Genomic DNA, 25,499 nt, shown 5'->3' with positions numbered 1-25,499 from the left:
TACCCTGGCATCGTGGCCGATGCATTTTGACTGGCACTGGTGGTGGTTTTGCGGTTAGAGGTTGGGGGTCATTCCGTCGTCTTGATTCCGAGGAATCAGGCCGGCCTGACGAATGTGGGCGAGCGAACCGATGAGACGCCTCATAAGGCCTCCCCCCCCCAACTGGTCGGTCAGTCCAGCAGGCCACGTCCTGAATGTCCCCGAGGGGGGTCGGGTCGGGTAGGTCCCCGGGAGCGCAGCAGGGCCCATTGCAAGTGGCCTCATTACACGCAGCCTTGCCCGGGGAATGACCTCTGCGGTTGACGCCTTAAGCCCTATCATCATGACCACCATCATGACCACCATCATCATGACCACCATCATCAAGACCATCATCATGACCACCATCATCATGACCACCATCATCAAGACCATCATCATGACCACCATCATCATGACCACCATCATCAAGACCATCATCATGACCACCATCATCATGACCACCATCATGACCATCATCATGACCACCATCATCAGCATCGTCATGATGCGCGAACCCCTCCAGGGCATCGGCGGTCCCCATGAGACGCCACCACCAGGCGATCGTACCCTGGGCCACGCCGCCACACTCAGTTGCGGGACCAAGGCCACGGTGGTGAAGATCGGCCTTGACCGTGCGGGGACCCGCCCCCGGGAGGTTCCTGGTGTTGATCCGCCGAGGTCGTCCGCTGGGGCAATGTGTCCGAAGAACCCGGAAAGTCTTCTGGCTCCGAGCGTGCCAGGACACAGATGGGCACCGCGTGCGAAGGTGGATCTTGGCGTTGCCAGCATCAAATTTCGATTTGAAGCTTTCGTGACTGCAGGGATTCATCTGCTTGGTTTTTTCGGTAAAGTCGCGTAGAAGGGAAATAAAATAAACAAATAAAAATTCTCACGACGTTTCGGCCATAGCACAAGCAGCCGTCAGTCACGTCGAAGGGAAATAATAAAATAATAAAAATAAAACATAAGATAAAATTCTCACGACGTTTCGGCCACAACACAAGCAGCTGTCTTTCCAACAGCTCTGTTTCTTCACCTGAGGACGGCTGCTTGCGTTGTGGCCGAAACGTCGTGGGAATTTTATCTTACGTAATATTTTTATAATTATATTATTTCCATTCCACGTGACTTTACCGAAAGAACCGAGAAGTATCAGCATCGCTCGTGGGAGTGACCGCGGAGAGTGTCTGTTACAGGCACCGCTGTCGGTCACGGGACGTCCGGCTTCCGGCTCGGCAACGCCATCGTTGACTCTGTCCTCTTGAGCCACACCGGAGTAGCATGGCTCAGCAGAGCCGAGATTTCCCTTACTTGGGGCACTGCTGGTGGCAGGAGGACGGGCGGGGATCCCGGCTACCAGGAGTGCCTTCCGATCTGGGAAGCCAATATCACCTGCCGGTCCGTCCGATTGTCGGCACCCGTACGGTAAAAGCCGCTGAGTCGGGGCACAGAAAACACTTTGCCTGATTTTTGTCACGTAGACAACGAACCTTCTCTACGTAACGTTCCGTGGCCCTGCGGGATTTCATGATCGTACACGATCGTACACGTACGCGTGGCAGCAGGCATCGTACGCCTCTATGAGCCTATCGTGGCTTTGGCGATGAGCACCGCAGCGACATTCAAGAGAGGGTGCCCCCCCCGCCCGGGTGGTTCTCTGGCGTCTCCAGCTCCGATCGTTTCCGATGCTTCCATCACGCACCGTTGAAGATCGCTCGAGCTCGTCACGGAAACTAATAATTGAGTTTGTTTTTGTTTTAAACACGCAAGGAATGAGTTTGGTGGCCAATGTCCCGACCGTGGAGTTCCAACCGCTGCCTGCCTACGTACACGGCTCTTTGATATGTTGCGTACGATTCTCAATGGTGCTTTAAGGGAAGCGTGCGGGATCATTTCTGTTCGCGTTACTAAAAATCAAAAAACGCAACCGACAGCAGCACGTAAGTCGCTTGAGACGCGATGCCTCTTTGGTAAAGGAAGACCAGTACGATCGTACCAGACGACGGCTGTTATTTTTACGAATTCATATTTAGCGACGGATGGGCATTAGATCGCCGAGTTTATTGAGCACCGGATTCGTGATCGTGCAGTTATCAGTTCGGGTCCCAATCAGGGACGACTCAACCACAGCGTCGTCATAATTATCATCATCATCCTCTTCACCGTCGTGATCATCACCATCTCGCTGGGGTAGGTTAAATAATCATCAACTAGTGAGTTGCGAGGAAGTCAAAAACTATTGCATTCACAATGGGGCCTTGTTATAGGAATGTGAAATTTCACCACTTGGCAGAGGACCAGCAGCGTAAATTAGCGCCGCCCACAACTCATTTTGCTGTGGGATTTGGACACTGGCCACACGAGGGGCCAACTCTTGTGGACGATGCCACAGGGTCTTTAACATCCCCTCCACTGCTGTGGCCTATCGGAACACTTGAACAACAGCAGCAGCAGCAGCAGCAGCAGGGAATTCAACCCACGTCAGGTGGTGTGGCGACAAGAAAACTGACTGCTGGGCCAAGCAGTCGTCTCCTGTTACCGGTTCAGCTCGTCCCATCATCACCACCACCACCATCACCACCACCACCATCACCATCATCACCACTGCCGCCACCGCCGCCGCCACCACCACCGCCACCGCCACCACCATCATTACCACTGCCGCCACCACCACCGCTGCCACCACCACCACCGCCACCAGGTTTCCGCCCGTTTGCATCGACGCGCGCAACAAAGCGGCGGAGGCAACGCGCGGCTCCGCGGGCTCCCCCCCCCCCCCCCTTACGTGACCGTCTCCATCTTGGCCTTGAGGCAGACGTGCCGATCCATCTCGTACTTGAAGAGGAAGCTCTTGCGGCAGGTGGGGCACGAGTACAGGTACACGCCGATGTGCACGAGCGAGTGCTTCACCAGGTTGCTCTTGTAGAGCGACACGTAGCCGCACAGGCGGCACCGCTGGTTCTCCACGTCCAGGTGCACCAGGCCGTGGTCACGCAGGTCCGACATGCAGCCGGCCACCGCTGCCCCGCACGCCCCGCAGGTCGCGCGCTCCGCCGGCACCGCCTGCCGCTGCCACTTGAGCTGGCGCACGTTCGACAGGCGCGTGCCGATGCCCTTGTACTTGCGCTTCTTGCACTGGCCGCGAGCGTGGGCGCTCAGCTTCTCGGGTGACAGGAACTTGTGGCCGCAGTGCTTGCAGGCGAGCAGCGCCACGCCCGTGTGGAGCAGGGCGTGCTCCACCGCGTCGCTGATGTTGCCGAAGCGCAGGCCGCAGACGCGGCACGCGAGACGCTCCATGTCCAGGTGGCCGCACGAGTGCTCGCGCAGCGCCGAGACGCTCTCCTCGACGGCCTCGCCGCACGCACGGCACCGCACGATTGCGCACGCCGCCTCCTCCGCCGCCGCCGCTGCCGCCGCCGCGTCGTCATCGTCGTACTCCTCGTCCTCCTCCTCCTCGTCGTCCTGGACGCCGCCGCCGGCCGCGAAGCGACTCTGGGAGGGCGACGCCGCCATCCGCAAGAAGGAGAGCGGCTGCTTTCCCTCCTCCAGGACGGCGGCCGCCAAGTCCAGCTCCTGCTTGGGGAAGCCGAGGCCGTCGCGCGGGTCGCCCGCCCCCTCGTACAGCTCCTCGTCGGGGGACTCCACCTTGATCCGGTAATCGGCGGCAGGAACGAGCTCGCCAAAGGCCGCGCCGGTCCCGCCCCTGAATGCGCCGCGCGGGAAACCGTGGGGCCGGCGCTCCTGGCCGGCGGCGAAGCGCGGCTGAGCGGGTTCCCCAGCGCGGGCGGCGACGCCGAACGGCTCGCGGGCGAGCGGCCACTCCACGAAGGCCCCGCTGCCGCCAATCCCCCTGGCGAGGCCCGCACCGAATCTCGGCGCCGGCGAGCACTTGGTCTGGGGGGCGTGCACGCTGCCCCCTCCTCCTCCGTCGTCTCCGTCATCGTCGCCGTCGTCACCGTCGTCACCGCCGCCGCCGTACTGGAAGACCGACACTGTGCTCACACGCGCCACCTCCACAATGTTCAGCTCGTCCGCGTTCGCCGCCGGAGAAGCGTCCTCTGGGCACGCGGGCAGCACGGGCAGGAACGGCGAGCAGGCCTCCTCCAGGCCGACGATGCCCAGTTTCTGGGCGCTCCGGTGGAGCTCGCCAAGGTCGGCGAGGCTCCCCACGGTGACCGTGCCCTTGTAGACGAAGTCGAGCGCGAGCTCGAAGGCGTTGGCGCCAACGCAGTCCACCACGAAGGGGCCCATGTTGCTGCAGGGCGCGCCCAGGAAGAGGCTGCGGAAGTAGCCGCTGGTGCTGCTCAGCACCGCCTTGTGCGCCAGGTAGCGGCAGCTCTGCACCTCCACCACGACGTCGCAGAAGGAGCCGCGCTCACGCAGCTCGCACAGCTCTTGCAGCAGGTCCGACAGCTGCTTGTTGGTGGAGAGGCAGATCTCCTCGGCGGCGCCCACCTCCATCTCGGCACGGGGTGGGGGGGGGGGAGGAAGGTCGCGGTGGCGTCTCTGCAGGCACAGCGGGAAACCGGGGAGTGACCGCAGCGTCAAAAGGGGAAAAAATTTTGATTGGGAAATGATCAGAAGCGCTCCACCTTTTTCGCTCCGTCCCACTTCCCCCGACGCCCTTTTGGTAAAGTAACCTACGTCACCTACGTGACTTTACCGAAAGAACAAGGGGAAAGTGTTTCGCAACATTTTTTCCACGGATGCGATTTGTAAAATCGGTCATCACTCGTAACAGTGTGATGGCGATGGTCGACGGAGCATGACGAGCTGAGTGAAATCCCTCCAAGCGTGCGCTGGGGACCCTCGGTTCTGGAGCATAGCGCTACAAACCCGGCGAACAGATTTCGATTCCCGCTGACCATTGACAATCATCTGAACCGGTTCTGGGCTTCCCCTAGGTAGACCCAGCCTCAACTGAGTACCCGGTGGAAACATCGCCACGAGGTGGGCTGAAGTCATGGGTGCTGGCATGCCGACATTCGTAGGTGCTACTCGTTAGCAGTACTTGCCCCAACAGTCTGCTCAGGCTATGTGGGGGATCTTTGTCTTTGAAACGGGAGTTTGTATTCTCTCCCTCTGTTCTGCACGGGTTTTCTCCGGTTTCCTCCCATCGCCAATAAAACATACATCAATGTTATCGGCAGATCCTTGAGACTCGGTGAGGGTGATCACGTGTACTGCCAATGATAATTGAAATGCAAGCACAAATCCTTAAAATATATTTTTCCATAAACAAAACATCATCTTCCCCCCCCACCTGCCCCACAATGTAACCTACCTCTCCCCCCCGAGCTGCTGACACCTCCCATGAACCCGCGATGGGGCCGAAAAACATCGTAAAGTAACAACCCAATGTAGCAACACCCTCTTGATAAAAAAATAAAACCTCCTGTGACACGCACAATGTGGCCTCGCCTCTATAAATAATTAAGTAATGGGTCCCCCCCCCTTGACGTCATTCGAAATGAGGAGTGAAGGTCGAACGCTTGAAGCCGAGAGGTCGTGGGCCCAGGACTCCACGAGGATGTGGGCAGCAGCGGCGACGGAGACAAAGACCCAGGGGGTGGGTCCGTTCGCCGTTCATCACAGAGCTTCACGGTTCGAATCCAGCGGCCACCCCCGATTAACACTGCCGTGTGGTGCGCACACAGGAGGGGGGCCGTCTTTCTCCGCTCAAATCGAACGCTGAAGAGCCCTTGACGTCGTTCTCAAGAGCAGGCCGTTGTGTGCCGCGTCAGGTTGCGTATAGTGTAGCGCTGTATCAACATGGACTGTGTCTCTAGACTACATGCGGCGTCATTACAGACCGTCTCTCTAATCCACACACGCTGTCACTCCAATCTACACGTCGCTTGACTGCACTGCGTCTATTCTACACCAGAGGTCGCAACCGGGTACCCGATACCCGTACCCTACCTGATACCCGGCTACCTGTACCCGGCCGGGTACGGGTAGCCGTTTGCGATCCTGGTGCGGCTGGGTACGGGTACGGGTAGGCCGTGAGTCACTGGTGAGTCACCGTTTGTCACTCATTTCTGGTAGGGTACGGGTACGGGTAGGGAACGGGTACCCGTACCCGGCCGGGAACGGGTAAGGAATCAAAACCCGTTTGCGACCTCTGTTCTACACCCCACGTCACCACAGACTGCCTCGTCTGCACGTTAAACTTCTTGCAGGCCACGCATTTTCAACTTCAAAAACACGCGGGAAAGAACCAGGTCCCTCCCATCTGGACAACACGGGGCCCCCACTGTTATTCTGTAGCCCAGGGTCTCGCACCGCGTCGCACCATGCCGAGCGACCTTGCCCTGTGCTGTGGCGACGCCGTGAGCTTGCACGGTGGGGGGGGGGGGGCTACCGAAGATTCCAACAGGGCGACAAAAAAAACGCCACCTCTGAGTTACGATTTCCTAAACAAGGTTGTTTATTTTTGCGCGGTAAATAGTTCACAAACATTAACTTCTGGGCAGAGTGAAGTGCGCCTCCACCCGCGACCGCGTATCGTACACCGGCAAATGAACTGGCGCACACAGACTTCCCTGCATGAATGGATCACTGTTCAAGCCAGCCACGGACGCACAGAGGTGATGTTGCGTTGTTTGGAACAGGGCCCGGTCATGTGATACATCGAGGACGGGAAACGTCAAGGCGTATTTACGAACGTAAGGTCGCGTTCCAAATGCAAATCATACGCTTTGTGAGAAATTCTCTTCAACTGGCCACAAAATGGTCATCGTAATCGGTGCATCAAAACGCTCGTCGGTGTGACGATTTCATTCAATTGATTCTAGATTTGAAGCTTTCGTGACTGCAAGGATTCATACTCATAGGTTTTTTTCGGTAAAGTTACGTAGGTAAAAAATGAAATTAAAATTAATAAAAGTAATAATATAAATAAAATAAGAGTATTAATTCAATTGGCTGGGTTGTCGGGGTGGTGGAGGGCTTCACGACACAGATTTGACCAGATCACGGCATGGCCCGAACCAACATTTTTTAAAATTGTGCATCGTAATATAATATACTTATTGGCCGTATAAATGTACGTGTTCAAATAATACTTCTTAGTTTGGCCTATTATTCCATGGGCCAGATCAGGTTTCGGATCCACCTAAAGTATCAAAACTTTCATGCTGCCAATTTATTTATACGGCGGATAGGAGAGAATAACTTGATAACCACACTCATTTCCAGTGGTTATCACACAATTCACTGTCGTTGTGTTGACCACATTGGGAAATTTGAACCAATAAAATAATAAAAATAAAACATAATAAGACAATATAATTCTCACGACGTTTCGGCCACAACGCAAGCAGCAAATTTGAACCAGTTAAAGTGCGGTTTCTGGTCTGGACTCATGGATTGTGGGTTGTCCACCATTCTGTCCCATCGACTACACCTGCCGGACACGGCCAAGCATCGGAGAAGCAAGTCACCCCAGTCCCATCTCATTCCGCTCGAGGAAAATCTCCACACTCCATCGCCAAGTGCCATCGTCGCAGGATTTATGTACGCATGTTGAACCTGTTTCGCACCATTCGTAGCCAACCGTGCTAAATCGGGATGGTCGACAGGATCAGAGGGCTATTGATACGGGCGTCCGTCTGGGATGAGACTGATGTAAAGGGCCCAAAGATGCACCAGCGTTTGTAGCAACTTCAAAGTTCTCTCTACTACGACGTGTTACAACTGCTACGTGTTCAACTCAGCAGGGAATTCCCACGACGTGGGTCAGTCCCTCCAAAGGACTATCCCCCACACAAAGCGGTGTGTTGACTTTACCGACCCCAGAAGGATGATGGGTTGAGTCGACCCCCCGACCTGGATGCGAACTGGAAAACCCACAGCGAGTGGCGTAAACGAGAGGATTGTGTGGAGCATCACGGCTGAAAGCAAATCGCAATGCGCAACTACACTCCGCCTCTCCACGTAGATTATTTAGATTACGTAGGCTGCTATAATGTCCAAATGATGGGTCACTTTGTCGAGCCAGCCAGGTTGCTTCTGAAAAACAAGTTAATACCTCAGTGGGCTTTGCCTGGTAGGATGGGGATGGTTCAGTTTTATTAGTACAGTGAGGGAAAAAAGTATTTGATCCCCTGCTGATTTTGTACGTTTGCCCACTGACAAAGAAATGATCAGTCTATAATTTTAATGGTAGGTTTATTTGAACAGTGAGAGACAGAATAACAACAAAATCCAGAAAAACGCATGTCAAAAATGTTATAAATTGATTTGCATTTTAATGAGCGAAATAAGTATTTGACCCCTCTGCAAAACATGACTTAGTACTTGGTGGCAAAACCCTTGTTGGCAATCACAGAGGTCAGACGTTTCTTGTAGTTGGCCACCAGGTTTGTACACATCTCAGGAGGGATTTTGTCCCACTCCTCTTTGCAGATCTTCTCCAAGTCATTAAGGTTTCGAGGCTATGGTTTGGCAACTTGAACCTTCAGCTCCCTCCACAGATTTTCTATGGGATTAAGGTCTGGAGACTGGCTAGGCCACTCCAGGACCTTAATGTGCTTCTTCTTGAGCCACTCCTTTGTTGCTTTGGCCGTGTGTTTTGGGTCATTGTCATGTTGGAATACCCACCCATTTTCAATGCCCTGGCTGAGGGAAGGAGTTCTCACCCAAGATTTGACGGTATATGGCCCCGTCCATCGTCCCTTTGATGCGGTGAAGTTGTCCTGTCCCCTTAGCAGATAAACACCCCCAAAGCGTAATGTTTCCACCTCCATGTTTGACGGTGGGGATGGTGTTCTTGGGGTCATAGGCAGCATTCCTCCTCCTCCAAACACGGCGAGTTGAGTTGATGCCAAAGAGCTCCATTTTGGTCTCATCTGACCACAACACTTTCACCCAGTTGTCCTCCGAATCATTGAGATGTTCATTGGCAAACTTCAGATGGACATGTATATGTGCTTTCTTGAGCAGGGGGACCTTGCGGGCGCTGAAGGATTTCAGTCCTTCACGGCGTAGTGTGTTACCAACTGTTTTCTTGGTGACTATGGTCCCAGCTGCCTTGAGATCATTGACAAGATCCTCCCGTGTAGTTCTGGGCTGATTCCTCACCGTTCTCATGATCATTGCAACTCCACGAGGTGAGATCTTGCATGGAGCCCCAGGCCGAGGGAGATTGACAGTTCTTTTGTGTTTCTTCCATTTGCAAATAATCGCACCAACTGTTGTCACCTTCTCACCAAGCTGCTTGGCAATGGTCTTGTAGCCCATTCCAGTCTTGTGTAGGTCTACAATCTTGTCCCTGACATCCTTGGAGAGCTCTTTGGTCTTGGCCATGGTGGAGAGTTTGGAATCTGATTGATTGATTGCTTCTGTGAACAGGTGTCTTTTATACAGGTAACAAGCTGAGATTAGGAGCACTCCCTTTAAGAGTGTGCTCCTAATCTCAGCTCGTTACCTGTATAAAAGACACCTGGGAGCCAGAAATCTTTCTGATTGAGAGGGGGTCAAATACTTATTTCCCTCATTAAAATGCAAATCAATTTATAACATTTTTGACATGCGTTTTTCTGAATTTTTGTTGTTATTCTGTCTATCACTGTTCAAATAAACCTACCATTAAGATTATAGACTGATTATTTCTTTGTCAGTGGGAAAACGTACAAAATCAGCAGGGGATCAAATACTTTTTTCCCTCGCTGTATGTGTTTGCATGATTTGTTTACCTTTGCCACTCCTATTGTATTTGTGTACTGTTTGTTGTTGTAACGTTCTTACCCCGAGCCCCCCAACTGGACATGTGTAAAAAAGAGCTTCATAGCTCATCGGATTCCTCCAATATAAATAAAATTCTGATTCTGTAAACAGCACGTGTATTTGTCCAAGCAGCCTTCAATGCCGGTGGTCTGGAAAGCGCATAGACCGAGTGACTAAAACACGTTTGCCCTTCTTCTCCCCTCTGCACCTACGGATTATGCAACGGTTGGCTACGTACGGTGCGAAAGAAGTTCAACATACGTACGTACAGAGAGGTCAGCTTGTATTTGCTTACTGCTAGTGGATCAACTCAGCCCACAGTGCTGCCTGTTCCGAGTAAATTCATCAACCGCAAGGGCACGCACAGTAAACTGTCCACCGATTGCTTCGACGGATATTTTTCATCCTCAATGCTGCTTTGCTGGGCGCGAATCTTTGTTGAAAATGCCGCCACCTCGGTCGTTCGCCCTGCGCGAGGTCGCTTCAGGGCGGAGCAGGGCGCTTCGTGGAGCGAGCCACTCGTGATTCAAGTGAAGACGCCCGCAGTAGTGTGTGTCAAGAGCTTGAAAGAACAAACGCCCAATACCTTTCCTTACCCGGAACACACACGAGGATTGCTTGCAATAGTCTGTTGCGCGAAAAACACGATGTTTGCATCACAAAAGCGTTGTGGATGCATGATGGCTGCAAAAACAAGCGATTCCGACATCACTCAACCACCGGCCAGTCACCCGGCCCCCTCACCGTCACCCCGACCCCGTCAACCTGACCTCCCAACCCCGTCACCCTGACCCCGGGTTGGACCTCGCACACAAGAACGCACACTCACAATAATCTCTGCATGACCCACCAATCCTCCCTCCTAACAGCCGGCTAACCGGCGGCTTGTGCCGCAGATTGTATGGCTCCCCTAGGGACGCTGGCACATGCGCGCCCTGCTTATCTCATTCCTGCGAGTGGTAGCAGTTTATGCGAGCGGCAGTCACAACGTGGGAACAGCTGCGGCTCCTGGCTCCGGGTTGACGAAGCTACAAACTCCGTCCTGGGTTTTCCCAGTCTGAAAAGTGACGATGCATGCAGCGCACCATGGAATAGTTGAAAAGCCGGAGTGCACCGATATATGGCTACACCGTCGGCGCTTTCTTAAACAGAGACCGAAAGAGACCGGTAAACTCAAGCGCAGCTCCACAGATTCACACAGGAACCTATAGGTGCACACAGAAACCCAAATTCACGCAGGTAACCAATGACTCAAAATAGAGGCCCAGTGAGAAACAGGAAAGCACTGGCAGCACCTTCTCACACACAGAGAGCTATAGACTCACGCAGACGCACACAGACCCGAGAGCCACGAAGAGACCCCCCGCTCAGAAGGTGTAAAAGCGCTGACGGAGGCTTCATCATCATCGGAGCTCCAGCAGACGGTCGCTCGCAGCCCACGCAGATTCCCAGGGAGATCGGTCTGGTCGAGTCCGGCACCGGTGCAATATAAATCAGAATTTGGATTCCCATAGCATCGAAAATGTGACCGCATCTCAAGTAGCTGTACAAAGATGAGGGGGGGGGGGGGGCGGAGATGGGGAGATAGGCACACCATGCGAAAGGCCAAGGCGAGTGGTAGGAGGCTGCAGTGCTGGGTGGTTGAGGACAGCTCAGCATGGTAAGGGAGAGTAGAACAAAAATGAAGATATCACTGGTCACACTTTTTCTGGCATAAGGTATTCCAACGGTTCTAAGGTACTTTGGGGTGCTGATTCCAAATCTGGCATCAGTTTTTGTCTATCACATCAGGTTTTTGAGATATCAAATATTGCATTTTCAATAAAAACTGCAGAAGAAAAATATTAAATAAATGTGGATATCTACATAAAATTATATTATAAACACACTATCCTAAAAATACAGCGCCATATGTTAACACTAAAGCAGTCACTGACTCGCACCAACTTGCAATCATAAGTGACAGAGTTAATTTCGGGTAAAATCAATGAAAATGGGGTATGCCGATTGCATAAAAATCGATGTGATAGAGCAAATCTGAGATCATATTTAGAATCAGCACCCTGAAATTAGTCTAAAACAGATGCAAAAGTCCAGGCCAGAAAAAAAGTTTTTTGTTGTTGTTGACCAGTGTTATTTAATTGAGGGGTAGAGACAAGTAAATCCTAAAGGGCTGGACACAAGCAACGCCACCCTTTACGTTACAAAGTATCCAATGTTCAGTGGAAAACCTGGTACAGAGTATCATCGCGTCAAGACTGGAGTCACAGCCTCAGCAACAGCAGCCACCGCCATTCGCCACTAATTGGCGGTGACATCACGGCGCTCGTGCCAGGCTAGGTGCACTTTTAGGCCATCGCGTGAAGTGTCGAAGGCTCGCCGCTGCCAGGTTACAGAATACACCTGTGTGCCATGGGTTGACCGACTGAGATGACTGGCAGATGCACTCCAGCTGTGGCAACTTGCAGAGTTTTAACCGCCAGGTGCTACACTCGTTATCATGAGCGCCGCTCTTCTTTCCAGAGGAGCTCACTGATGGGACTGTTCCAGTTCGGCGCACACACGTGCACACATGCGCACACATGCACGCCTGTTGAACACCGGCCTTCTCTGACCGACAGTGCAACACGGTAGTGCAACACAGCAGCGGAGACGCCCCCACCCCCTCTCCCGTAAGGTAGCGAAATAAATAGTCACCAATTCTATTATCGCAAATACAAATGACGGTAAAATAAACACCGAAAACTAGGTAGGTGCGATGTACATCTGTCTTTCTTTTGTTTGGGAAAGCCCACGAACTGGTGGGTGCGTACGGGGACCTCTCCCTCCGGCCGTCCAGCTTGCAAGTCGCTCATTAGACGCTCTCAATCACCGGTCACCGTTTGTGACAATTTGCATCGGTGAAGCCGCACGGGATCTTTGTTTTACAAAAAGCCGAACCCCCCACCACGCCGAAATCTCTAAAGCTCACAACTGAACGATCCGTTTGGTTTATTCTGCCAAGGTAACCCCCGTAAATGAATATAGAGGCTTTGATCCGAAACTGCAGTCACATTCCCAGACTACTGCAAAACACAAAAATAACCAGGCTTATAATGACTTTTTAACGTTCAACCCCTTATTACCGAGCAGGAACACAACCATTTGAAATCACTTTTCGGCAGGCAGGAACGTACAAGAAGCTAACTTTAACGATATTTTACGTGGGTAAAAAAACAAAACACAAATGTCTTAAAATTCTCAAACGCACATTTTTGAGTTCAGATGTTTATCGTTTTATGTTTCTTCATCACCATCATCATCACGGTCCATGGTGTCCACTGCACATGCCGTGATGTGTTTCCACTTTCCTCTGTCTTGTAGTGCCAATACAATATGCTCAAGTCGTGGCCACATCTTTCTGGCATCAATCTCTGATGTTGTCAAGCCATTCTGTGTCAGTTCTTCCTTTAATTTTCCCGAACACACTTTTCATGTTCCTGTTGTTGTTGTTGTTTATTTTGCTTGCTCAATGGAATATATTCGTGCGTAAGTCCGTGATAATAAAATAAAACACATTTTATGCAATTCTGTATTCCATTTAACATTGCTTTGTTTCAGACGTTACTTTTATTTTCCATGCCAATTTTTTTTTTCTACCAACAGTCACTGAACCATCTTTAGACCACGTCCCTCTTCGGTTAGCGACTTGCCACCTCAACCTGCACTCACCTGGCCACCACTCTCCGTGCCAGGCCAACGACCGTGACCGTCCCCTCGAGGCTCATACGCACGACCGCCTGCAACGCCACGAGCCCAAACCGCAACGACGGCTAACAACGTCTTCGATTCAGAAGCGGGGTGGGCGACGCGTAAATCGGCGTACGCCGGGGCGTCACTCGCCCACCGCGGCGGTGCCGCCAAACCCCCCCATCGCTCCGCCGCAGCACCGGATCTTGTGGTGCCTCTCCAGCTGGTTCTTGAAGAGGAATTTCTTGCTGCAGGAGTCGCAGCAGAACAGCAGGATGCCGATGTGCAGCAGCGAGTGCTTGACGAGGTTGCCGCTCGACGTCATCTGCAGGCCGCACACCCGGCAGGCGTGACGCTCCGCGTCCACGTGCAGGCGCCCATGCTCGCGCAGCGCCGACATGCTCTGCGCCAGCGGCTCGGCGCACACCTTGCACGGCAGTCGCTCGGCGCAGTCGGCAAGCGCCGGCGACGCCCCCGCCGGGTGGTGCGGCAGGGCCGAGCGGCCGCCGCCGCCCCGCGGGCCGCGGTTCTTGCGGCAGCGCCCCGAGGCGTGGACGCCCATGAGCCGCTCCGACACGAAGCGGCGGCCGCAGTGCGCGCACGCCATCACCGGCACGCCCGTGTGCGCCAGCGCGTGCTCCACCGCCTCGCTGATGTAGGCGAAGCGCGCCCCGCACAGGCGGCACTCGAGGCGCTCCAGGTCAAGGTGCGTGCACGAGTGCTCGCGCAGCAGCGACACGCTGGCGTCCATCGGCTCCCCGCACGCGCCGCACTGCACCCGCTCGGGCGGGCCCCCCCCCCCCCGCGTGCCGGTAGTACTTCTCCGGCGAGACGCTCGCCGACGACGGCGCCGGTGTCGCCGCCGGCTCCGGCTCGAGGCCGAGCGGCGGGACGCGGCGCCAGCGGCCGTCGCCGTCCTCCTCCTCGTCGAGGCCTTCGCCGCCGGGCGGCGCGGCCCCGTCGCCGGCGTCCGCGTAGAGGCAGTCGGCTCGGCCGCCGAGCTCTTCGGCCTTCACGGGCCACGCGTGCCCCTCGGCGGGCGGGTCGCACTGGGGCTCGCTCTTGATGGCGTGCGCGGGAGAGGCGGCGCGACCGCCGTAGTCGTCCAACAGGCCGCCCGCGTCGCCCGCGTCGCCGCGCTCCTCGTCCGCGCAATCTTCTTTCTCTCCGTTCCAGCCGCCGCAGTCCGCGGCCGGGGCCACGTCGGCCGCGGCGACGGCCGAGAAGTCGTTCTCGACGTCGAAGGGGTCGTCCTCGCGCCCGTTGGACCCGCCGTTCTCTTCGGCCGCGTTATCGCCGCCGTCGAAGGCGAGGTGGTCGTCGTCTTCGTCGTCCTCCTCCTCCTCGTCGTCGTCGCCGCCGCCGACGTACGGCTCGCACGCCTCCACCAGGCAGCGCAGCTCCAGCTTCCTGGCGGCGCGGCGCAGCGGGCGCACGTCGGCGCGGCTCACCGTCACGTCGCCGCGGTACACGTAGCCCAGCACCTGCTCGAACGTTCCCATGGAGACAAAGTCCACCACGAAGGGGCCCATGCTGCTGCAGGGGGCGCCCAGGAAGAGGCTGCGGAAGTAGCCGCTGGTGCTGCTCAGCACCGCCTTGTGCGCCAGGTAGCGGCGGCTCTGCACCTCCACCACGACGTCGCAGAAGGAGCCGCGCTCACGCAGCTCCCACAGCTCTTGCAGCAGCGTGGAGAGCTGCTTGGCACTAAGCAAGTTAACGTCATCCTCGGCATTCTCAGCCATTTTCCGGCGCTTGCTAACGGTCCCTAGCAATAGAGAAGAGATCATCGTCAGGGAGAATCTGCGCGTGGCGCTCGGATAAATAACATTTGTATCAAAACAGCTTTTCCGCTCGTTGCCTTCCGTCTCCTTCTCAGCGGCGAGGCCACGCCGGAGGTGCGTCTTGCTGCAGCACGACATGATCCAGGAGGACGAGGGGATTTTTTGGTTATTTTGAAAACGTAGTAAGGCTTCGGAAACGTGCGCCGCTTGTGACCATCGGAGCGCCGAATTTTTTGTTTCGCGTCATCGTACATTTCTTAAGCGTTCCCGCGGAACCAACCAACGAACGACCGACCGATCAACAAGGGTCAGGGGACTTCGGAGCCGCAACGAAACGACATAACGAGACGGGGCGGACGTGAAACCAAAAAGACCGCGACGCCGACGATTCAAGACGCCCGTTTTTGACGGAGCCTTTTCCCAAACGTAGCCGGACTCGGCCTGTGCTCGGGAAACGCCGCTCTCGTAATTGTCGCTCAGTCCCCAAGACCTAAAAAAAAACGGCCGAGCACAAGATGTCTCTCGGGCGTTAAAAATAAACGGCGGGACGAGGGGGATTAATGTCATTAATGGGAAGCGGAGTGTTGACACACGTCGGCAGGCCTTCCACCTTCTGTCTCATCAACAACACCGTGGGCCAGCTGACCCGGCAGCTGCAGATTTTAGCGACAGGAGCCGTGGGGGGGGGGGGGCATTGTTCCAACGACGAGAATCAGCGAGGATATTAAACCAGTCCCGGGCCTGCCTTGCTTCTCAAGCAAACGGTGCCGGGAACATTCACCAGACGGCTGTCGGATGTGCCTCGTTTCCTCTCAGCGACTGAACAATCCGCCCCAAACCCCACCCAAAACCACCATTGCTCACTTTTGCTTTTTCAACGCAATTTTGCCCAAGCGGCTCAAAAATGTTGTTTCAAAGCACGGGGGCCACTCGCGTTCACGCTCGGCCCCCGTGGCACTGAAGCGACATGCCGTCGTGTGCGCGTGCCCGGCCCACGCGACCCCGCTTCGGGAGAAGTTTGTGGGAGAACGGCGACGCACCTCGGCACACCGCCCAAGGCGTCTCCCGCTATCGGGAGGTTGCGAGTTCAAATCCTTGGTTGGGTGTCGACAACCGATTGTCACTCCCGGGGGCCGATTGAGTACTACTCTGTGGAGAAAGTCAACAGTGGTTGACTTTGCCCCCACCATAGCAACGTGGAATATCCACCAGTGCTGGCTCAGGGCTGTAAACCAAAACAGATGAGCACCCGTGCCTCAATGCTTCCAATTTCTGTTTCACTCTGCGGATGGTGCAATACGACCAACAACCCCCACCCCCTCCACTGCACACGTGGGCATGGAAGCAACGCTGGACGCGCCAACGATGCACAAATCATCGCAGGAGACACCTCGTGTACGCCAAAACAGCCGTTGAGAAACGTCGCTTCTGCCGAGACATCGATTAACGTTAGCATGGATTTTTCACCACGATGCACCAGATTTTTTTCTAAAGTCGGTTTAAAAAAAGTTTTTTAAAATTCACGTCTTTTTTTTTCGTGAACGGCAGATCGAAAATGTAACACGATGCGATTGTTTTACGGCAAGCCACCCGATGACAAGGTTAAAGCCAGAAAGCTCACCAGAGCCGATAAACCGTGTTTTACCTTAAGTGACACTGAGATTGGTGAGGCCAGAGTATCGTTACTGCTAAAACCCAAAGGATAACAACATGCTGTTGGAATCGTACACTGGAGGAGAGAGCATTCGCGAATCGTGCGAATTGTATGATGGTGCATTGTTCACCCTCCCACCGTCCGCTTCGTTGATCTATCATTTGTGGCCAGGTCGCTTCTGAAAATTAAGTTAATACCTCAGTGGCCTTTGCCTGGTAGGATGGGGATGGTTTTAGTTATATTTGTAGGTGTTTGGGTGATTTGTTTACCTAACGTTCTTAACCCGCCCCTACATGACAGCTGTGAAAAACAGTTTTATAAATAAAACAATAAAATTCACACGAGCGTTTCGTGGCATCGTACATTTTTTCAAAAAATGTTCTTGCTGTGGTTATCACACCTGATGATGATTGCTTGTGTTGCAATCGAAACGTCGTGAGAATTTTTTTTTTTTGTTATTTTTTTATTTCCCTTCTACGTGACTTTACCGTAAGAACCATGAATAAGAACATGCTCACGATGTTAACAAAGATCCCCCGTATAGCCTGAACAGAGTGTTGGGGCACATCCTGTTAGTGAGTAACACCTATGAAGGCCGGCACGGCACACGAAGGGGTGGGTGGCCAACACCACGCCCGGCCTTTGTCACCCCAGTGGCCATGTTTTTACACACCCCAGCAGGTACTCATTTGAGGCCGAGTCGACCTAGGGGAGGCCCAGGACTGGTTCAGATAATCGTCACCGGTGTTGGCCGTGAGCGGGAATCGAACTCGGGTCACCAGATCCGTAGCGTAGCGTAGCGCTAACCGCTGCACTACCGCTCTGCTGACACACACACATTCATATTGGCATTGTACTCCACGCAGATCTGACCCAAAAAAATAATCAAATACGACTCGCATTGGCCGCAAACCGTGTGACATTTAGACGGCTCAGGCGTCCGTGCAGCAGACACTGAAGCCAAGGCCAGGCACTGACAGCACGCTACGGAGCGTGACAAGACAAAGGTTCCCCACACGTTTAGACAAAGACTGCTGGGTGGGGAGCAAGGGCTCCGATTAATGCTTGACACGGCACACGAGGGGGTGGTGTGGTCAGTAGCCACGGTGGGGAGATGTTAACTACCTCGCCTGGTATACAGCAGGTTCGTGGGTTCGATCCCGGACCCTGATGCCTGCTGCTGTATATTTGGGGTTTGCGTCTCTCTCTCTCCCCGTGGTCGCGTGGATTTTTCCTCGGGTTCTATGATTTTTTTTATTATCTCCCCATTTGGAATCAACGTGCGTTTAATCGCATTTGGCTGCTATCAATTTCCACAAGCCACTTGGTTGAAAAAATTTGCCAAATATCTCCGTGGGTCTTACCGGGCAAATGAAGAATGGTAAATATTAATAGTCGCACCACACCCAGACGGCTTTATCTCCCAAATTATGATGTTTTACACACCGAACCAGGTACTCGTGTTGGACTGAGTCGCTCTACAGAGCCGGTGTTAACGTGCTCGCTGCTGATGTTACCCAATAGTCTTGACGCTCACACGGCCCACGCACACACAAAACAAACACACAACGGGGTCACATTTGGCTGTCAGGCCAGGCAGGAGAGCAGCTGAGGTAAGGTTGGTGGCTGGCGAACGCAGCGGACGATGTCGGGACAATGGGCAGTGCGCTACGTGCAGTGTGACTAGTACGGAGTGTGTGAGTTTTTGTGTGTGTGAGTGTGTGAGTTTGTGTGTGTATGAGTGTTTGTGTGTGTGTGAGTTTGTGTGTGTATGAGTGTTTGTGTGTGTGTGTGTGTGAGTGTTTGTGTGTGAGTGTGTGAGTTTGTGTGTGTATGAGTGTTTGTGTGTGTGAGTGTTTGTGTGTGAGTGTGTGAGTTTGTGTGTGTATGAGTGTTTGTGTGTGTGTGTGAGTGTTTGTGTGTGAGTGTGTGAGTTTGTGTGTGTATGAGTGTTTGTGTGTGTGAGTTTGTGTGAGTGTTTGTATGTGTGAGTGTTTGTGTGTGTGAGTGTTTGTGTGTGTAAGTGTATGTGTGTGTGAGTGTTTGTGTGTGTGAGTGTTTGTGTGTGTGAGTGTTTGTGTGCGTGTGTGAGTGTTTGTGAGAGTGTTTGTGTGCGTGTGTGAGTGTTTGTGAGAGTGTCGGTGTGTGTTTGTGCGTGTGTCTGTGTGTTTGTGTGTGAGTGTTTGTGTGTGAGTGTTTGTGTGTGAGTGTTTATGTGTGTGAGTGTTTGTGTGTGTGAGTTTGTGTGCGTGTGTGAGTGTTTGTGTGCGTGTGTGAGTGTTTGTGTGCGTGTGTTTGTGTGTGAGTGTTTGTGTGTGAGTGTTTGTGTGCATGTGTTTGTGTGTGTGTGTTTGTGTGTGAGTGTTTGTGTTTGTGTGAGTGAGTGTTTGTGTTTGTGTGCGTGTGTTTGTATGCGTGTGTTTGTGTGTGAGTGTTTGTGTGCGAGTGTTTGTGTGCGTGTGTTTGTGTGCGAGTGTTTGTGTGAGTGTTTGTATGCGTGTGTTTGTGTGTGTGTTTGTATGCGTGTGTTTGTGTGTGAGTGTTTGTGTTTGTGTGTGAGTGTTTGTGTGCGAGTGTTTGTGTGCGTGTGCGAGTGTTTGTGTGTGAGAGTGTTTGTAGTGGGGAGCGGTAGTGTAGCAGTAGCGCTACGCTGCGCTATGAACCCGGCGACCCGGGTTCGATTCCCGCTCACGGCTACCAACACCAGTGACGATTATCTGAACCGGTCCTGGGCCTCCCCTAGGTCGACTCAGCCTCAAATGAGTACCTGGTGCGGTATATACACCGTCACTAGGGAGACAAAGGCGGCCGGGCGTGGTGTTGGCCACCCACCCCCTCGTGTGCCGTGCCGGCCTTCATAGGTGCTCGCTAACAGCACTTGCCCCTACAATCTGTTAAGGCTAAATAGGGGATCTTTATCTTTGTATATAGCAGGTTCGGTCAATGCAGCGATTAGTATACGCCGCAGTGAATGTGTAGTTCAATTAGTAGTGAATGTGCAGTACAATTAGTAGTCAATGTGCAGTACAATTAGTAGTGAATGTGCAGCACAATTAGTAGTGAATGTGCAGTACAATTAGTAGTCAATGTGTAGTACAATTAGTAGTGAATGTGCAGTACAATTAGTAGTCAATGTGTAGTACAATTAGTAGTGAATGTGCAGTACAATTAGTAGTGAATGTGCAGTTCAATTAGTAGTGAATGTGCAGTACAATTAGTAGTGAATGTGCAGTTCAATTAGTAGTGAATGTGCAGTACAATTAGTAGTGAATGTGCAGTACAATTAGTAGTGAATGTGCAGTACAATTAGTAGTGAATGTGCAGTTCAATTAGTAGTGAATGTGCAGTACAATTAGTAGTCAATGTGTAGTACAATTAGTAGTGAATGTGCAGTACAATTAGTAGTGAATGTGCAGTTCAATTAGTAGTGAATGTGCAGTACAATTAGTAGTGAATGTGCAGTACAATTTGTAGTGAATGTGCAGTTCAATTAGTAGTGAATGTGCAGTACAATTAGTAGTGAATGTGCAGTTCAATTAGTAGTGAATGTGCAGTACAATTAGTAGTGAATGTGCAGTACAATTAGTAGTGAATGTGCAGTACAATTAGTAGTGAATGTGCAGTACAATTAGTAGTGAATGTGCAGTTCAATTAGTAGTGAATGTGCAGTACAATTAGTAGTGAATGTGCAGTTCAATTAGTAGTGAATGTGCAGTACAATTAGTAGTGAATGTGCAGTTCAATTAGTAGTGAATGTGCAGTACAATTAGTAGTGAATGTGCAGTTCAATTAGTAGTGAATGTGCAGTACAATTAGTAGTGAATGTGCAGTTCAATTAGTAGTGAATGTGCAGTACAATTAGTAGTGAATGTGCAGTACAATTAGTAGTGAATGTGCAGTTCAATTAGTAGTGAATGTGCAGTACAATTAGTAGTGAATGTGCAGTACAATTAGTAGTGAATGTGCAGTACAATTAGTAGTGAGTGTGCAGTACAATTAGTAGTGAGTGTGCAGTACAATTAGTAGTGAATGTGCAGTACAATTAGTAGTGAATGTGTAGTTCAATTAGTAGTGAATGTGCAGTTCAATTAGTAGTGAATGTGCAGTACAATTAGTAGTGAGTGTGCAGTACAATTAGTAGTGAGTGTGCAGTACAATTAGTAGTGAATGTGTAGTACAATTAGTAGTGAGTGTGCAGTACAATTAGTAGTGAATGTGCAGTTCAATTAGTAGTGAATGTGCAGTACAATTAGTAGTGAATGTGCAGTACAATTAGTAGTGAATGTGCAGTACAATTAGTAGTGAATGTGCAGTACAATTAGTAGTGAATGTGCAGCACAATTAGTAGTGAATGTGCAGTACAATTAGTAGTGAATGTGCAGTACAATTAGTAGTGAATGTGCAGTACAATTAGTAGTGAATGTGCAGTACAATTAGTAGTGAGTGTGCAGTACAATTAGTAGTGAATGTGCAGTACAATTAGTAGTGAGTGTGCAGTACAATTAGTAGTGAATGTGCAGTACAATTAGTAGTGAATGTGCAGTACAATTAGTAGTGAGTGTGCAGTACAATTAGTAGTGAGTGTGCAGTACAATTAGTAGTGAGTGTGCAGTACAATTAGTAGTGAATGTGCAGTACAATTAGTAGTGAATGTGCAGTACAATTAGTAGTGAATGTGCAGTACAATTAGTAGTGAATGTGCAGTACAATTAGTAGTGAGTGTGCAGTACAATTAGTAGTGAATGTGCAGTACAATTAGTAGTGAGTGTGTAGTACAATTAGTAGTGAATGTGCAGTACAATTAGTAGTGAATGTGCAGTACAATTAGTAGTGAATGTGTAGTACAATTAGTAGTGAGTGTGCAGTACAATTAGTAGTGAATGTGCAGTACAATTAGTAGTGAATGTGCAGTACAATTAGTAGTGAGTGTGCAGTACAATTAGTAGTGAGTGTGCAGTACAATTAGTAGTGAGTGTGCAGTACAATTAGTAGTGAATGTGCAGCACAATTAGTAGTGAATGTGCAGTACAATTAGTAGTGAATGTGCAGTACAATTAGTAGTGAATGTGCAGTACAATTAGTAGTGAATGTGCAGTACAATTAGTAGTGAATGTGCAGCACAATTAGTAGTGAATGTGCAGTACAATTAGTAGTGAATGTGCAGCACAATTAGTAGTGAATGTGCAGTACAATTAGTAGTGAATGTGCAGCACAATTAGTAGTGAATGTGCAGTACAATTAGTAGTGAATGTGCAGTTCAATTAGTAGTGAATGTGCAGTACAATTAGTAGTGAATGTGCAGTTCAATTAGTAGTGAATGTGCAGTACAATTAGTAGTGAATGTGCAGTTCAATTAGTAGTGAATGTGCAGTACAATTAGTAGTGAATGTGCAGTACAATTAGTAGTGAATGTGCAGTACAATTAGTAGTGAATGTGCAGTTCAATTAGTAGTGAATGTGCAGTACAATTAGTAGTGAATGTGTAGTTCAATTAGTAGTGAATGTGCAGTACAATTAGTAGTGAATGTGCAGTACAATTAGTAGTGAATGTGCAGTACAATTAGTAGTGAATGTGCAGTACAATTAGTAGTGAATGTGTAGTACAATTAGTAGTGAATGTGCAGTACAATTAGTAGTGAATGTGCAGTTCAATTAGTAGTGAATGTGCAGTACAATTAGTAGTGAATGTGCAGTTCAATTAGTAGTGAATGTGCAGTACAATTAGTAGTGAATGTGTAGTACAATTAGTAGTGAATGTGCAGTTCAATTAGTAGTGAATGTGCAGTACAATTAGTAGTGAATGTGCAGTTCAATTAGTAGTGAATGTGTAGTACAATTAGTAGTGAATGTGTAGTACAATTAGTAGTGAATGTGCAGTACAATTAGTAGTGAATGTGCAGTTCAATTAGTAGTGAATGTGTAGTACAATTAGTAGTGAATGTGCAGTTCAATTAGTAGTGAATGTGCAGTACAATTAGTAGTGAATGTGCAGTTCAATTAGTAGTGAATGTGCAGTACAATTAGTAGTGAATGTGCAGTTCAATTAGTAGTGAATGTGCAGTTCAATTAGTAGTGAATGTGCAGTTCAATTAGTAGTGAATGTGCAGTACAATTAGTAGTGAATGTGCAGTTCAATTAGTAGTGAATGTGCAGTTCAATTAGTAGTGAATGTGCAGTTCAATTAGTAGTGAATGTGCAGTACAATTAGTAGTGAATGTGCAGTTCAATTAGTAGTGAATGTGCAGTTCAATTAGTAGTGAATGTGCAGTTCAATTAGTAGTGAATGTGCAGTTCAATTAGTAGTGAATGTGTAGTACAATTAGTAGTGAATGTGCAGTTCAATTAGTAGTGAATGTGCAGTTCAATTAGTAGTGAATGTGCAGTTCAATTAGTAGTGAATGTGCAGTTCAATTAGTAGTGAATGTGCAGTTCAATTAGTAGTGAATGTGCAGTTCAATTAGTAGTGAATGTGCAGTACAATTAGCACGTCAAGGATGAGTGACGGTTGTGTTCGACGCGGTGATCAGCGGGCGATTATTGCTCGGATATCGATGATGGCCAAATTCGCTGTGCGCGTGGCGACTTTCAATGTCGCCACGCGTCGTCACTGACGCGAGGGGGAGGGGGGAGGGGGGAGGGGGGGAGAGGGGAGGGGGGGGATGGGGGGTCGGTGTACAGTGCTGGTACAGTGGAGAGGGGGGGAGAGAGGGGGTCGACGTACAGTGCGATCGCGATACAGTGCGCCGTGTCTACAGTGCGATCGCGGTACAGTGCCGTGTATACAGTGCGATCGTGGTACAGTGCGATTGGCGCGCGATGCAATCGCGGTACAGTGCGATCGGTGTACAGTGTGCAATGCAATCACGGTAGTTCGATTTGCGTACGGTGCCTTGGCGGTACAGTGCGATTTGCGTACAGTGCATTGGCGGTACAGTGCGATTGGTGTACAGTGCGATCGCGGTACAGTGCAGGCCTCTCCAGACGAGGCCGCGGTGCTGAATATTTTAGCATCGCGACCCACAAAAATTAAAATATCTGCAGCAACATCGACCCCCTGCCCCCCCGCCCCCCCGCCAAAGACGCGAGCAGCTTCCATAACAACACCCATCGCAACAACAAACAACAACAACCACCACGACCACCACAACAATCACGGGTTGAACGCGCGTGTAAACTCACGTGCGAGCCGGGCTTGTCCGACGAGTCGATGCCCCCCCCCTCCCCTCTCTACCTTACCCCCTCTAGGACTACTTGCGCCGCCCTTCGATAACGAGAGTTTGATTAAAACGCAGCGCTAATCGCCAACGCAGCGTCGCTTAGAAGAAACAAAAAATTTGAGGGGGGGGGGGGTGAGCAGGGACTAGCTGCAAGATGCGCGCATGCGCAGACGCGACGGTGTGCGGAGGGAGCTGAGCGCGCGCGGGGGGGAAGGGCGGAGCACAGCGGAGCGCGCGCGGGTTTATATCCCTCCGCGGCCACGCATCCCCCGCGCGTCACGTGATGCGGTTGGGGGGGGGGTGACGGGGAGGGGCGGCCGGGATGAATCGATGTATCGACTCCTATTCGATTCCGTGAGCCGAATCGATTGTTGACGCGGGAAAAAAATAAGTGAGGGGGAGATGAGTGGTGAGGGGGGGGGGTGGTGAGAGGTGGGGGGTGAGCGGTGAGGGGGGGGGGGTGAGCGGTGAGGGGGGGGGGGTGAGTGGTGAGGGGGGGGTGAGTGGTGAGGGGGGGGGTGAGCGGTGAGGGGGGGGGGGTGAGCGGTGAGGGGGGGTGAGCGGTGAGGGGGGGGGGTGAGCGGTGAGGGGGGGGGTGAGCGGTGAGGGGGGGGGGTGAGCGGTGAGGGGGGGGGGTGAGCGGTGAGGGGGGGGGGTGAGCGGTGAGGGGGGGGGGTGAGCGGTGAGGGGGGGTGAGCGGTGAGGGGGGGGGGTGAGCGGTGAGGGGGGGGGGTGAGCGGTGAGGGGGGGGGGTGAGCGGTGAGGGGGGGGGGGTGAGCGGTGAGGGGGGGGGGGTGAGCGGTGAGGGGGGGGGGGTGAGCGGTGAGGGGGGGTGAGCGGTGAGGGGGGGGGGTGAGCGGTGAGGGGGGGGGGTGAGCGGTGAGGGGGGGGGGGGTGAGCGGTGAGGGGGGGGGGGTGAGCGGTGAGGGGGGGGGTGAGCGGTGAGGGGGGGGGGGGTGAGCGGTGAGGGGGGGTGAGCGGTGAGGGGGGGGGGTGAGTAGTGAGGGGGGGGGGTGGTGAGTAGTGAGGGGGGGGGGTGGTGAGAGGTGGGGGGTGAGCGGCGAGGGGGGGGGGTGAGCGGTGAGGGGGGGGGGTGAGTGGTGAGGGGGGGGGGGGTGAGCGGTGAGGGGGGGGGGTGAGCGGTGAGGGGGGGGGGTGAGCGGTGAGAGGGGGGGTGAGCGGTGAGGGGGGGGGGGTGAGCGGTGAGGGGGGGGGGTGAGTAGTGAGGGGGGGGGGTGGTGAGAAGTGGGGGGTGAGCGGTGAGGGGGGGGGGTGAGCGGTGGGGGGGAGATGAGTGGTGAGAGGGGGGGGGGGTGAGCGGTGAGGGGGGGGGGTGAGCGGTGAGGGGGGGGGTGAGTGGTGAGGGGG

The 25,499-nt window shown here is 52.4% G+C and overlaps 2 protein-coding genes across 2 annotated transcripts; both read right to left on the bottom strand.

Moving 5' to 3' along the window:
• Window positions 1-2,719: 2,719 nt before the first annotated feature.
• On the bottom strand, window positions 2,720-24,341 carry LOC144734409 (uncharacterized). Its single transcript, XM_078616580.1, has 2 exons — window positions 24,094-24,341; window positions 2,720-4,527 (listed from the first exon to the last, which is right to left on the bottom strand). Exon 2 carries the CDS (start codon window positions 4,480-4,482, stop codon window positions 2,803-2,805), a length of 1,680 nt encoding a protein of 559 aa, XP_078472706.1. The 5' UTR covers window positions 4,483-4,527; window positions 24,094-24,341; the 3' UTR covers window positions 2,720-2,802.
• LOC144734410 (uncharacterized) lies at window positions 11,857-15,557 on the bottom strand. The gene is given in 2 exon segments (XM_078616581.1): window positions 11,857-14,452; window positions 14,454-15,557. Coding segments are annotated over 2 exon segments (1,773 nt in total). The 5' UTR covers window positions 15,399-15,557; the 3' UTR covers window positions 11,857-13,624.
• Window positions 24,342-25,499: the final 1,158 nt, after the last annotated feature.

The sequence above is a fragment of the Lampetra planeri genome, chromosome 51, assembly GCF_965212315.1.
Source record: "Lampetra planeri chromosome 51, kcLamPlan1.2.h2, whole genome shotgun sequence".
Taxonomy (NCBI): domain Eukaryota; kingdom Metazoa; phylum Chordata; class Hyperoartia; order Petromyzontiformes; family Petromyzontidae; genus Lampetra; species Lampetra planeri.
The sequence above is the reverse complement of the archived record's forward strand: the minus strand, read 5'-3'. Positions and strand labels throughout refer to the sequence as shown.